The 15,893-nt window shown below is 42.2% G+C and overlaps 1 protein-coding gene across 1 annotated transcript in view; it reads left to right on the top strand.

Annotated features, from left to right (window-relative positions):
* Positions 1-6,823: 6,823 nt before the first annotated feature.
* Positions 6,824-15,893, top strand: part of LOC306856432 (homer protein homolog 1-like) — a 20,796-nt gene continuing 11,726 nt past the window's right edge. The window contains exons 1-4 of the mRNA XM_079395726.1: positions 6,824-7,161; positions 14,430-14,586; positions 15,385-15,516; positions 15,599-15,691. Of these exons, the coding sequence (XP_079251852.1) occupies positions 7,157-7,161; positions 14,430-14,586; positions 15,385-15,516; positions 15,599-15,691 (387 nt within the window). The 5' untranslated portion in view covers positions 6,824-7,156. The remainder of the gene's footprint in view (positions 7,162-14,429; positions 14,587-15,384; positions 15,517-15,598; positions 15,692-15,893) is intronic.

Here is a 15,893-nt window from a genome sequence, read left to right as displayed (position 1 = left end):
GTATATATTTTGAAAATATTTACATGTATTCATATAATTTATATTATATAAATATATTTAATATACAAACATATTTTTCTGAAATATATACATGCATGTGTATTTATATGTAAATAGTAAATATACCCAGTACACACACACATTTTATGTAAGCAAAACCTTTTATTTTGGATGCGATTAATCATTTGATAGCACTAAATAATAATAATAATAAATGTTTTTTGAGCAGCAAATCAGAATATTAGAATGATTTCTGAAGGATCATGTGACTGGAGTAATGATTCAGCTTTGAAATCACAGGAATAAATTACATTTTACCATATATTCAAATAGAAAACAGTTATTTTAAATAGTAAACATATTTCAAAGTATTACTGTTTTTGCTGTACTTTGAATCAAACAAATGCAGGCTTGGTGACTTTAAAAAACATGAACCTGTTCCAGAAGGTTTGGCTACAGCTGCAGTGTGCAGTGCTTGATCTCTGAGCTCTCTCGTGTGTGTTTAAGGTTTTCACCTGTTGCTCAGATCCTCCACCTCGTCGTTTAGCTGTTCCTCCGCCAGCGTGTCGTCCAGAAGTGCTGTCATCTGGCTCTCTGCATCCATCATTTCCATCGTTTCCATTTTTTGTTGCAGGTTGCATTAATCAGAGGCGCTTTGCAGGCGAACGGGTCACTCTCTTCGTGTCATTTCAGCTGTGGGAACTTTCTCTAGCTCAGCATTATCTGTAAATAGCCTGATCCGGCGTCCCGTTTTCTGCCTCCGCTCGTATCTACTCACAGGTGCCAGTCATCCGCAAAAGGTGAAATTTTAATTGTGCTTGAAGGTTTATCAGCCCATCCTGGGAACATCAAGGCTGTCCAGAGTTTAACTTTGCAATCCTGGTGTCACATTATGAAAGCAGAGATTGGGTTTTTTGCATCACCCTGCCAAACCTAAAAATACTTCACAGATACGTGAGCTTCTCAGAGGCGCTGCAGGTCATGACGAGTCCAAGGAAAAGAGACGAGATGTTTATTACGGGATGCATTAAACTACACAAGTCAAATATTCACCCAGAGACCAATCAGAATCAAACATGGCACAGATCTGAGGCATCAGTGGCGTCACTCTGAGATCTGGCTGCTTCTGTGTGTGTTGTGTTGCAGCAGTTTAACATTCTATGGCTGTTTATTACCTTTACATCTTTTAACATCTTTTTAAATACCAGCAAGAGATTGTGACATTTTTAGGCTTAACATGGTTATGGAAAGTGTAAAAATGTAAGAAAAAGCATTTTAAAATTGTGAATTTTCTATTTTTTTTCTAGTTATTACGAGTTTTAAAATATTTATAGAAGTCCTGGGTTCACATCCCGGACGAGCCCCCACTTTATCTTACGACCTTCTTTCTGATGAATTTAAAAAGGTAACATAACATAAACATAATGAATGAACAACACAACCGTTTTCTTAATCCACTCAAGGCAACACATAAACTTAATCAAACGATGTACCAACAAAGGAAGTATTTAAAATTACCGACAACAATTAACAAAGAGAATTATAAATGAAAATGTGTGAGATAGGCAGGTGTGGGTCACAGAAGCTTTTCACACAAGAACCGTTTGATCATCAAAAGCTTTTAGATTTCAGTATTTATTTTTACAAACTCTGATAGTGATTTTTAAGAGGACAGGGTGAAAGAAAATCAATCAAAACCTATGATCGAGAGAAAAGCAGATGCAGCTCAGGGTTTGTGTGATTCTCACGTTCACTGAATCACCTGCTGATGCCTGTCACTGCAGTAATGAGTGTGTGTAACTCAAGATCAGGGTGAAATCAGACACTTAAACATCCTGTGTGTGTGTGTGTGTGTGTGTGTGTGTGTGTGTGTGTGTGAAAGAGTGAGTTTGTGTGTGTGTGTGTGAGAGAGAGAGAGAGAGAGAGTGTCAGAGAGTTTGAGTGTATGTGTGTGTGTGTGTGTGTGAGAGAGAGAGTGTGTGTGTGTGTGAGAGAGTGCGTGTGTGTGAGTGTGAGTGTGTGAGAGAGAGAAATCACTTAGTTTTTCTACATGGAATATTCAAGGTCTAAACTCCTCAGTCTTTGGCCTAAAAAGTAGAAATTCTGACTTTATGAAAGAACTTGAAGACATAGATGTCATCATCTTACAGGAGACCTGGTGTAGAGGAGATGTGTTCACTGGCTGTCCCTCGGGATACAGAGAGATAATATTACCATCAGTCAAACTCACATCAGTCACACAGGGGAGAGACTCGGGAGGGATGATCATCTGGATTCAATCTGAACTGGCCATAGAATTAGTTAAAAGAGATCAATACCACCTGTGGCTGAAAATTCCTACAAAAAGGAATAATATCAGCATCTCAGCCTGTTTTCCTTTGTGCCATATATATATATATACCCCCCCTTGAGTCTCCGTATTCCCAAGAGGAAACATTGAACAAGAAATCAGCCATTTCCAGGCCCAGGGAAACGTGCTGCTTATGGGTGATTTAAACGCTAGAACCGGAGAAGAATTACATTTCTTAGAATCACACGGTACCAGATTCATCACTGGCAATAACGACTTGTACCCTTCTTTCCCCGCCAGAGAAAACTGTGATCAGACAGTGAACGCTCACGGACGGCAGCTGCTGCAGCTCTGTACATCGTCAACGGAAGACTGCGAGGAGACTCGCTCGGCCGATACACCTACAGCTCAGCTCTCGGTAACAGCACTGTAGATTATACCATCACAGATCTCCACCTTTCCTCTTTGAGAGCATTCACAGTCAAACCCCTGAAACCTTTCTCAGACCACAGCCAAATCACACTCTATATAAAGCAATCTGAAACATCACCCACACCAATTAGGACACTATATCAAATGATCAAAATTATGTCATTCAAATGGACAGAAAACAGCACCACAAATTACATCAATGCTGTTGAATCTCCAGAAATACAGTCCCTCTTACATTTACATTTAGTCATTTGGCAGACGCTTTTATCCAAAGCGACTTACAATTGGGGAATACAAAAAGCGATTCATCTTGAAGAGGCAATCAGACAGAGGAAGTGCTCATAACACCAAGTCTCAGTCATTGTTCAAATAAGTACAAGCTAGTAAGGGAGGGAGAGAAAGATAGAGGGAAAGAGTTTTTTTTTTTTTTTTTGAGTTTAGGATGAAGTCAAGTACTGCCGAAAGAGATGAGTTTTCAGTTGTTGCTTGAAGATTGCCAGGGATCCAGCGTTCCGGATAGGGGTGGGAAGATTATTCCACCAGACAGGAATGGTGAACGAGAATGTTCTGGAGAGTGATTTTGAGTCTCTCTGTGATGGTACCACAAGGTGTCGCTCACTAGCAGATCTCAGACTTCTGGAGGGGATGTAGGTTAGTAATAGTGAGTGGAAGTAGGAGGGTGCTGAGCCTGTGGTAGTTCTGTACGCAAGCATCAGTGTCTTGAACTTGATGCGAGCTGCCACTGGTAGCCAGTGCAAGGAGATGAAGAGTGGTGTAACGTGCTCTTTTGGGCTCGTTGAAGATCAGTCGTGCCGCTGCATTCTGAATCATTTGTAGAGGTTTGATTGTGTTTGATGGCAGACCAGCCAGAAGAGCATTGCAGTAGTCCAGTCTAGAAACAACAAGGGCCTGGACAAGAAGTTGCGCAGCATGCTCCGTTAGAAAGGGCCTGATCTTTCTGATGTTGTGTAGTGCAAACCTGCAGGAACGAGCAGTCTTTGCAATGTGCTCTTTGAAGGTCAGCTGGTCATCAAAGATTACATCAAGATTTCTGACCGAAGTTGATGGGGTAATCATTGATGAGCCTAACCGAATCGTGAAGTCATGCTGTAGAGTCGGAGTGGCAGGGAAGACAAGAAGCTCCGTCTTTGCCAGGTTGAGCTGTAGGTGATGTTCTTTCATCCATGCCGAGATGTCCGCCAGGCAGCCTGAGATCCGTGCAGCTACCGTTGGGTCATCTGGTTGAAAAGAGAGATAGAGCTGTGTGTCATCGGCATAGCAGTGATAGGAGAAGCCATGTGCATGTATGATGGGACCCAGCGATGTAGTGTATGTGGAGAAGAGGAGGGGTCCAAGAATCGATCCCTGAGGATAAACGACTATAAACGATAGGAAAGTGTGAGGGAAGATAAAAACGATACTTAAGTGTGTGCTCGGTGTCGTTGCTCGATCAAAGTCGCGCAGGAAAAAGTCGTACAGTGGGTACGGAAAGTATTCAGACCCCCTTAAATTTTTCACTCTTTGTTATATTGCAGCCATTTGCTAAAATCATTTAAGTTCATTTTTTTTCCCTCAATGTACACACAGCACCCCATATTGACAGAAAAACACAGAATTGTTGACATTTTTGCAGATTTATTAAAAAAGAAAAACTGAAATATCACATGGTCCTAAGTATTCAGACCCTTTGCTGTGACACTCATATATTTAACTCAGGTGCTGTCCATTTCTTCGGATCATCCTTGAGATGGTTCTACACCTTCATTTGAGTCCAGCTGTGTTTGATTATACTGACTGGACTTGATTAGGAAAGCCACACACCTGTCTATATAAGACCTTACAGCTCACAGTGCATGTCAGAGCAAATGAGAATCATGAGGTCAAAGGAACTGCCTGAAGAGCTCAGAGACAGAATTGCAGCAAGGCACAGATCTGGCCAAGGTTACAAAAAAATTTCTGCTGTACTTAAGGTTCCTAAGAGCACAGTGGCCTCCATAATCCTTAAATGGATGACGTTTGGGACGACCAGAACCCTTCCTAGAGCTGGCCGTCCGGCCAAACTGAGCTATCGGGGGAGAAGAGCCTTGGTGAGAGAGGTAAAGAAGAACCCAAAGATCACTGTGGCTGAGCTCCAGAGATGCAGTCGCGAGATGGGAGAAAGTTGTAGAAAGTCAACCATCACTGCAGCCCTCCACCAGTCGGGGCTTTATGGCAGAGTGGCCCGACGGAAGCCTCTCCTCAGTGCAAGACACAAAACAACACCTGAAGGACCACAAGATGGTGAGAAATAAGATTCTCTGGTCTGATGAGACCAAGATAGAACTTATTGGCCTTAATTCTAAGCGGTATGTGTGGAGAAAACCAGGCACTGCTCATCACCTGTCCAATACAGTCCCAACAGTGAAGCATGGTGGTGGCAGCATCATGCTGTGGGGGTGTTTTTCAGCTGCAGGGACAGGACGACTGGTTGCAATCGAGGGAAAGATGAATGTGGCCAAGTACAGGGATATCCTGGACGAAAACCTTCTCCAGAGTGCTCAGGACCTCAGACTGGGCCGAAGGTTTACCTTCCAACAAGACAATGACCCTAAGCACACAGCTAAAATAACGAAGGAGTGGCTTCACAACAACTCCCTGACTGTTCTTGAATGGCCCAGCCAGAGCCCTGACTTAAACCCAATTGAGCATCTCTGGAGAGACCTAAAAATGGCTAAAAATGCACCAACGTTTACCATCCAACCTGACAGAACTGGAGAGGATCTGCAAGGAGGAATGGCAGAGGATCCCCAAATCCAGGTGTGAAAAACTTGTTGCATCTTTCCCAAAAAGACTCATGGCTGTATTAGATCAAAAGGGTGCTTCTACTGAATACTGAGCAAAGGGTCTGAATACTTAGGACCATGAGATATTTCAGTTTTTCTTTTTTAATAAATCTGCAAAAATGGCAACAATTCTGTGTTTTTCTGTCAATATGGGGTGCTGTGTGTAAAAAATGAACTTAAATGATTTTAGCAAATGGCTGCAATATAACAAAGTGTGAAAAATTTAAGGGGGTCTGAATAATTTCCGTACCCACTGTATGTCTTTACACTCGTTGGTCTTCACACGAGGAGGCTGAACGCTTCCAGCGTCAGCGCTCTGACATCAAATAAATAGTCTAAGAAACTAGAGTGAAAACAGCTGTGGCCGGCTTCTGATCAGCCCAGCTAATAAGGTAGGACTGCTAATAGCTCAAGACGAAACAACACAATCACACAGGCTCGTTCTCAGCTGAGGCGCAAATTATTCTAATTACCAGTAAGAGTGTGTGTCAGAGTTTGAGTGTGTGTGAGAGAGAGAGAGTGTGTGTGTGTGTGAGAGAGAGTGTGTAAGTGTGTGTGTGTGAGAGAGTGTGTGTGTGTGTGAGAGAGTGTGTGTGTGTGTGTGAGAGAGAGTGTGTGTGTGTGTGTGTGTGTGTGTGTGTGTGAGAGAGAGAGTGTGTGTAAGTGTGTGTGTGTGTGTGAGAGTGAGTTTGTGTGTGTGTGTGTGTGTGTGTGAGAGAGAGAGTGTGTGTGTGTGTGTGTGTGTGTGAGTTTGAGTGAGTGTGTGTGTGTGTGTGTGTGTGTGTGAGAGAGAGAGAGAGAGAGAGTGTGTGTGTGTGTGTGTGTGAGAGAGAGAGAGTGTGTGTATGTGTGTAAATGTGTGTGTGAGAGTGAGTGTGTGTGTGTGTGTGAGAGAGAGAGTGTCAGAGTTTGAGTGTGTGTGTAGTACAAATTGTCATTTGGTGCAGTAACCAGCTAATTGCTCTTCATTACCGGACCGAGGTGTTTGTTGATGTAATTTGGTATTATTCAGCTTTATTACTATGTACATCAAATCAAGTTGATGTAAAGGGCAAGAACAGTGTAAGCTGGTAAAGTTGTGTCTCTTGATGCCTGAGCTGATAGCAGTAAACCGACTCCAGATGAATGGCACATTAGTTCAGTTGCAGTGACTCATGCATCATCGCGTTCGTGTGAACACGTGATATCTGCAGCTGCGAGCCGGAAGTGACGGAACACGTGCACTGTGCGAGTGTGCGTGACGTCAGAGTTCGGGGAGTGACGCGAGCGCGTGCGTGGTGACGTCGCGCGGCGAAGCGGAGATGATGAACGGGATGACAGACAGCAGGAGGCAGCGACAGATGTGACGCGTCGATTAAATAAATCACCCGATAGATCGCCGCGGGAGGAGGAGGAGGAGGATGAAGATCACTGTGCATCTCTATCTGGAGATCCAGCGACGGCTGCATGTGTGTGTTAGTCTGCTCGGATATTACTCGTCGTCTTCATCATCCTCATCTTCATCATGAACAGCGGCGTTCAGCGTCCGGTCGCGTCCAGTCGGAGTGAATCACTTTGATTCAGATTCAGCATCATCGCGAGCATAACAGCGGAGCAGATCTGAGCCAGCAAAATGGGGTATGTTACCATGATCTTACTGTGTTTACTACAGCTGCTGCTGCTTGATTTATGAATCACTGCGCAGTCGTTTGCTTCTATCCTGGAGGAGATGGTTCGGGTCTGTTGTTAGTTCTGGTTCTTCAGGAGAGTATTGTCTCAGTGCAGATCTATGCAGCAGGTCAGTGTTGTGTTACTGTGTTTCCCTCCAGTTCTCCAAAGCAGGGCCAAAAATAGCGGCGTATCTGAAGTGTGCTTCTCTCAAACCGGACATAACGAACCAGAACCAGCTGTCAGATGAGTCTGTGCTGCTGCACGCCGATTGGCTGAGGCCCAGGTGACGTCATCGCTCCCTGTGATGTCACTGCAGTTATTGAATGTGTTTCTGTACTGTTCTTCAGCAGATCTGCGATTCTCAAACCTCTTTTTAGATAAAATAATTGAGATTTTAAGTTAATATTTGAACAGTTTAGATAGATGTGGGTTTACTGTACACGTTTCCTGTTTGTAAAGGAATAGTTCAGCCAAAAATTTAAATGTGCTCGCCCTCAGATCATCAGAGATCAGGATGAGTTTGTTTCTTCATCAGGATTGTAGAAATGTGTCCAAAAAAAGTGCATCTGCTGTTGTCTCTCACGTCAACATCCAGCCACATATTTGTTTAGAGCTGTTTTGGCATCTGTGCAGATTTCTCTCCTGATTCAGACCAGAACACTTTATCACTGGAGGAAGAGTTATTATGGATTATGAACACTATGTATTTTAGTTAAAAATATCTTAATGCTGGATGTGTTTCAGCTTTTATCTTCTCCAGATGTTAACTGATGGACTGGAGTGGTGTGGATTATTGTGATGTTTTTATCAGCTGTTTGGACTCTCATTCTGACGGCACCCATTCACTGCAGAGCATCCATTGCTGAGACACTGATGCAGAGACACATTTATACAAACCTGATGAAGAAACACACTCATCCTGATCTCAGATGACCTGAGAGCACATTCTCAGCTGATTATCATTATTGCGTGAAATAATATTTTAATTTAAGCTGCCAAAATAAATATTTAAAGTGCACAGTCAAGCAGTTATTTACAACATTTTTACACAAAATAGACTACAAAAGTGTTTTCCCCTGTATTTCGCCTGTGCTCCAGGTTGTTTCTTAATGCAGGCTTCTAATAAACCTGCATATTGTCGGATCTGGGATGAATTGTGAATGAAAAAATGGTCTGCTAAAGCATAAATGTTAATGTAAACCGTGTTGATGGTGCATTGACAGGCTGCTGGTAGATTGTGGAAATGACTCGCTGCTGTTCATCAGCCGATCAAACACTTTGATCAGATGCTGATCGCTTCTAAATGAAAAAATATCTGATCAATCTGTTCACAGACATCATGCTGAGAAATACACAGAATATTCCTTACTGTAAATATTTTTATGTGAATGAAAGGAAATGTTCTTCCACTTGAGCAGTGTGCGTTTGTGTGTGTGTGTGTGTGTGTGTGTAATGCCATGTTTGTGTGTGTGTGTAATGCCATGTTTGTGTGTGTGTGCGTGTGTGTGTGTGCGTTTGAGTGCGCTTTGCACGTTTTTGTGACAAATGAGTGTGTGTGTAATGCCATGTTTGTGCGGTGTGTGTGTGTATATGTGTGTGTTTTGAGTGCGTGTGTGCAAGTTTTTGTGACAAATGAGTGTGTGCGGTGTGTGTGTGTGTGTGTAATGCCATGTTTGTGTGTGTGTGTAATGCCATGTTTGTGTGTGTGTTTGAGTGACAGATGAGTGTGTGTGTGTGTGTGTAATGCCATGTTTGTGCGGTGTGTGTGCAGTGATCGTGTCGTGTCAGTGTGTGATTGGTGGGACGGTGACTGCACTGTGAGCAGATGGACTGTCTCACCCTTGGCCTGTGTGTGTGTGTGTTCATTAACACAGTGTGTGTGTGTGTGTGTGAGAGAGAGAGAACTCCTAATGTAAAAGCCTCATCAGCCAGTTAGATTTTTATCTGTGTGATTATGAACAGAGACAGAGACTCTCACACGTGTTTGAACAATGGTCCGGTGTTTTATAGTCAAATCCAGTATCAGTCGTGTTTGATAAGAGCTGATTTCCTACTGTGCACGCGCGCACACACACACACACACACAAACAAACTCTCTCTCTCACACACACACACACACACAGGTGTGATAAATCAGTGTGAATATGTATCTTCTGCTGAATATAAAAGATATTTTGAAAGATGTATTTTTGAAAAATACTTTGAGTCAATGGGTCCAGAAACTGTCTGGTTACACAGCTGGAGGGAGAGAGTGACAGATTGATCATTTTTGGGTGAAGTATCCTTTTAATTTCCCCAGATTCTGTGTTTTGTGGAGGAAATGTCTGTATTCTGTTGTAAAGCGTAGAGTTTGAGCACTAGATGACTGATTTAATATTTCCACAAGAATCACAGACACGAGTTTGATTGATTTTATAACCCTAGAAGATCCTGGGGGGGGGGGGGAGTCGTGGCCTAATGGTTAGAGAGTTGGACTTGTACTCCAAAGGTTGTGGGTTCGAGTCCCCGGCCGGCAGGGATTGTAGGTGGGGGGAGTGAATGTCCAGCGCTCTCTCCACCCTCAATACCACGACTGAGGTGCCCTTGAGCAAGACACCGAACCCTCAACTGCTCCCCGGGCGCTGCAGCATAAATGCTGCCCACTGCTCCGGGTGTGTGTTCACGGTGTGTGTGTGTGTGTGCACTGCTGTGTGTGTGTGTGTGTGTGTGTTCACTGCTGTGTGTGTGTTCACGGTGTGTGTGTGTGTGTGTGTGTGTGTGTTCACTGCTGTGCGTGTGTGTTCACTGCTGTGCGTGTGTGTTCACTGCTGTGTGTGTGTGTGTTCACTGCTGTGTGTGTGTGTGTTCACTGCTGTGTGTGTGCACGTTGGATGGGTTAAATGCAGAGCACGAATTCCGAGTATGGGTCACTATACTTGGCTGAATGTCACTTCACTTCACTTCTGTGTTGTACATTAAATGAAGCTGATTATCATGACTGTATTTTCTGTTTTCTGTGTATCGTAGGGCTCTAGCTGATGTAGTGTATTTGAGTTTCTTACAAGCGTTTCTTTTTGTTTTTCTGGCGTTTAGTGATTTAGACGCTTCTGACTGCTGCTTTTACTTTAATAAACCAAAACACTATAGTTGCTTTTATGGTCTAAATCAAATTATAACACCAGTTACAATTGTATTTAATAATACATTTTTTGAACTCTGTTTCCACTTTTTAATCTGATTGAAATGTAAAAAATGGACAGTTTGTTATCAGTTTGTTGGCATATTGTGCAGGAGTGTGGACTGTAAAGTGTGTTTGTGAACAGAAACGCATCATCATCATCATCATCATCATCATCAGTAATTAATCTGTTATCATTCCGGGTGTGTGTGTGTGTGTGTGTGTGTGTGTGGATTTGTTCACTACTCGCTGCTGTGTGTGTGCACTTGGATGGGTTAAACGCAGAGCACCAATTTCGAGTATGGGTCACCATACTTGACAATACGTCACGACTTTACTTTACTTTTATTCTGGCATCGTTTACTCGCCTCATGTCCTTCCAAACCTGACTCAAGATCCCTCACGTTCAGCTCCTCAGAGCAGGTTTGGAGCGAGTAAACGATGACAGAGGATGAGTTCTGGATGAACTAAGCGTTTAAATAACTGTCCTCTCACAGGATCCACACACATCCGCTTCCATTCTCTGGCAATGTGATTAATTACAGCATGAGTGAGTGTGTGTTAATTAAGAGCTGCGCTTCATTAACGCTGAGAGACACTGGAGACCCACATTCAACTCGTTCTGTGTGTGTGTGTGAGAGAGAGAGAGTTTATGTGTGTGTGAGAGAGAGTTTATATATATGTGTGTGTGTGTGTGTGTGTGTGTGTGTGAGAGTTTATATGTGTGTGTGTGTGTGTGAGTGAGTGTGTGTGTGCTAATATATATAAACGAAATGTTCAGTAGACTGTTTGCTTTAAACGAATGGTGTAAAGAACAGAAACTGCTCTTTGTTAATAATTGGAATATTTTCTGGGAGCGTCCTAGGCTTTTCCGTGCTGATGGCCTGCACCCCAGCAGAGTCGGAGCGGAACTCCTGACGGACAACATCTCCAGGACGCTACGCTCCATCTGACTAGTAAGCCAATTCTCAAATAACTGCTATGATGACTTTTGTTCTACCCACTTAAAAGACAGAAGTACTTGCCAGTCTATACAGTTGTCCAATCTATACAGACGGTGTCTGTTCCCCGAATACCGAGGTCAAAATAAAAATTTAATGCAGGATCTAGAAAAAATCTGATCGTGATTAAACCAGAAAAACACTAAATAAATGAACAAAAATAATTTTTAAAACTTGGGCTCCTAAATATTAGATCACTCGCACCCAAAGCAGTTATTGTAAATGAAATGATCACAGATAATAATTTTGATGTACTCTGCCTGACTGAAACCTGGCTGAAACCAAATGAATATTTTGGTCTAAATGAGTCAACTCCACCAAGCTACTGTTATAAACATGAGCCCCGTCAGACTGGTCGTGGCGGCGGTGTGGCAACAATATATAGTGATATTCTCAATGTTACTCAGAAAACAGGATACAGGAGGTTTAACTCATTCGAAATACTTCTGCTTAATGTTACACTGTTAGATATGCAAAATAAATCTCTCCTATCTCTTGCTCTGGCTACTGTGTATAGACCGCCAGGGCCATATACAGATTTCCTCTCAGATCTGTTGGTTAATGTTGATAAACTGCTAATTGTCGGAGACTTTAACATTCACGTTGAAAATACAAATGATGCGTTAGGACTTGTACCTGTACCCACTAAACTACTGAAAGAGTTGTTACCTGTAGCAGAAGAACCGCTTCTCAATATTATTAACTCATCGTTATCTTTAGGTCACGTCCCAAAACCATTCAAGTTGGCGGTTATTAAGCCTCTTATTAAGAAACCACAACTAGATTCTAATGAACTGGCAAATTACAGACCCATTTCAAATCTTCCGTTTATGTCTAAAATTTTAGAAAAAGTTGTGTCTGCTCAATTATGCTCCTTCTTTCAAAAAAATGATCTCTATGAAGAATTTGAGTCAGGTTTCAGGCCTCACCATAGCACAGAAACTGCACTTGTTAAAATTACAAATGACTTGCTTCTTGCTTCAGATCAAGGCTGCATCTCATTGCTAGTATTACTTGATCTTAGTGCTGCGTTCGACACTATAGACCATGATATACTCCTAGATCGATTACAAAACTATACTGGTATTCAAGGGCAGGCTTTAAGATGGTTTAGATCCTACCTGTCCGATCGCTACCACTTTGTTCATTTAAATGGAGAGTCATCTCAATTATCACCAGTAAAGTATGGAGTACCACAAGGATCTGTTCTAGGTCCTCTGCTATTTTCAATTTACATGTACTTGGAAATATTATTAGAAAATACGGGATTAGTTTTCATTGTTATGCTGATGATACTCAACTATATATCTCAACAAGACCAGATGAAACTTCTCAACTATCTAAGCTAATAGATTGTGTAAAAAATATAAAAGATTGGATGACCAATAATTTCCTCCTATTAAATTCAGATAAGACGGAGATATTACTTATTGGACCAAAGAACAGTACACAGAATCTCTTGGATTACAATTTGCAACTAGACGGATGTACTGTTACGTCCTCTAAAGTCAAAAATCTGGGTGTTATATTAGACAGCAACTTGTCCTTTAAAAATCATATTTCCCATGTTACAAAAACAGCATTCTTCCATCTTAGAAACATTGCCAAGCTTCGAAACATGCTCCCTGTTTCTGATGCAGAGAAGCTAGTTCATGCATTCATGACCTCTAGACTGGACTATTGTAATGCACTGCTAGCTGCTTGTCCTGCATCTTCAATAAACAAGCTACAGATAGTCCAAAATACAGCGGCTAGAGTTCTTACCAGATCAAGAAAATATGATCATATTACCCCAATTTTACAGTCTCTGCACTGGCTACCTATTCAGTTCCGTATCATTTACTAAATATTATTACTTGCCTATAAGGCCCTAAATGGTTTAGCTCCTGCGTACCTAACTCGTCTTCTACCACGCTACAATCCAACCCGCTCCCTAAGGTCGCAAAACTCTGGACTTTTGGTAGTACCTAGGATAGCAAAGTCCACTAAAGGAGGTAGAGCTTTTTCACATTTGGCTCCCAAACTCTGGAATAGTCTTCCTGATAACGTTTGGGGTTCAGACACACTCTCTCTGTTTAAATCTAGATTAAAGACACATCTCTTTAGCCAAGCATTCACATAATGCATCTTATAATCTTGTACTGCAGTTATATCTGATCAAATGTACATTATTATTATTCTTTAGCTTGGGTTGAACAAATCATTTTTGCTTAGATGGAACAGCAGCTACGCTAATTATGTCTCTATTTGTTTCTCTGTTGATTAACATCCCGTGGTAACTAGGAATGACAGAAGCTTCAGTCTGGATCCAACCCTTAAATGATCTGAGATGACCGAACACCTGAGAAAAGATGATGCCAACCCCTCAGAGGACCTCAGAGGATGCCAACGCTCAGACAACATACAGAATTACCACATTTTACCATAAATTAAATATATTAAGGTTCTGCAATATATAAATATATTGTGGAAACTTAATTTCCTGTAGAGCTGCTTTGCAACGATTTGTATCGTAAAAAGTGCTATACAAATAAACTTGAACTTGAAGTTGAACTTGTTTGTGTGCGTGTGTTTATGTGTGTGTGTGTGTGTGTGTGTGTTTATATATGTGTGTGTGTGTGTGAGTGTGAGTGAGTGTGTGTGTGTGTGTGTGTGTGTGTGTGTTTATATATGTGTGTGTGTGTGTGTGAGTGTGAGTGAGTGTGTGTGTGTGTGTGTGTGTGAGAGTGTGAATTCTGACCTCTGTGACTGTAATTAACTGTGATTGTTGTCTCATGATGGATCTGTGGTCAGACAAGATGTTCTGAAGGAACAGGGAAGCTGTTGTTGCTTTGCATGCTGGGATTTCCGTGCGTCCGATGATCCTCCAGATGAACTGATAACGAAGCGCGGCGCAGATTAACTCTAGTCTCAGACTAAAGCTACGCGTTAATAGTTATTCTGCCTGGAAAATCCTTCCTAATCCAGCACGAGTCCTAATCTGAGCGTGGACTGGCTCATCTGATCTGATCTGACGGGGGATTGTGGGTACTGTGCTTTCCCATCATGCACTGCAGCTGTGTGTGTGTTTCCTGCAGAGAGCAGCCCATCTTCAGCACCAGAGCGCACGTCTTCCAGATCGACCCCAACACCAAGAAGAACTGGGTTCCCACCAGCAAACACGCCGTCCCCGTGTCCTACTTCTACGACAGCACGCGCAACGTCTACCGCATCATCAGCCTGGACGGGTCAAAGGTCAGAGCCAGCCCAACATCAGTCCCAGTCAGGTTTTAGATTCACGTTTCAATGATTGGGAGCACTTTACAGTCTCGTTTGTTAACATCAGTTAAAGGGATCGTTCACCCAAACACAACAATTCACTCTCTCTGTATGAGTTTCTTTCTCCAGCTGAACACAAAAGAAGATATTTGGATGAATACTGGTAACCAAACAGTTGCTGGCAGCCTTGACTTCTATAGTATGGAAAAAACACTGAAAGTCAATGGCTACCGGCTACACATTCTTCAAAATATCTCCTCTTATATTCAACACAAGAAAGAAACTGGAAAATTTTTAACAGCATTTATTAACGTTTGTTAATGTTAATGAATGAAAATGTGGTTCATTGTTTGCTAATGTTGGGTCACAATGCATTGATTTTAACAAATACTATTGATACTAAATAAAGTAAAGCTGTAAAGCTGCTTTGCAACGATTTGTATCGTGAAAAGTGCTATGCAAATAAACTCTAATTTAATTTAAAAAATGTATACTTAAAAAAAAAAAAAAAAAATTTTTTAACAAAACAAACATTATTAGAGTGAAGTTACCAAATAAAACTGTATTTTAAAGAGTTACCGGATAATTTAACGACAGTTACATGCAGATATTGGCGGATATTTGTTCTTGTCTTAGTCATAGACTTTAATTTTGGTGAATTTCTTTGTGTCTCCTTCCATTTATTCCTTATTTTCTCCTTAAAATGAATCAAAAAGGTTTTAAATGTACCTTGATCAAACCTTCAGAACGCCTGTGATCTCGTGTTTTCCGCAGGCCATCATCAACAGCACCATCACCCCAAACATGACCTTCACCAAAACCTCACACAAGTTCGGTCAGTGGGCGGACAGTCGGGCCAACACCGTCTACGGCCTGGGCTTCTCCTCCGAGGCCCATCTGAGCAAAGTGAGTCCGGCCCGAGCTCCAGCTCCTCTCAGATCATGATCCACGTCTCCTGACGCGTCTCTGCTGATTTCTCTCTCTGCAGTTTGCTGACAAGTTCGCGGAGTTCAAAGAAGCGGCGCGGTTAGCGAAAGAGAAATCTCAGGAGAAGATGGAGTTAACCAGCACACCCTCGCAGGTATGAACCGCACTAAACCACCACAGACCAGCTCAGATCAGTGTGTGTGTACTTCAGACTATTGACCTCCTCGCTCGCACTGTCTCTCAAGCGCAAACCCGTCTCGTGTTTCCCGCGGCTGAAGGTAAGGAGATCCGACCGTCAGAACATCCTTAAATCCTCCAAACCCAAACAAAACCCAAACCTGTGAAACCACGCTCCG

Source organism: Barbus barbus (assembly GCF_936440315.1).
Source record: "Barbus barbus genome assembly, chromosome: 36".
Classification (NCBI taxonomy): Eukaryota; Metazoa; Chordata; class Actinopteri; order Cypriniformes; family Cyprinidae; genus Barbus; species Barbus barbus.
The sequence above is the reverse complement of the archived record's forward strand: the minus strand, read 5'-3'. Positions and strand labels throughout refer to the sequence as shown.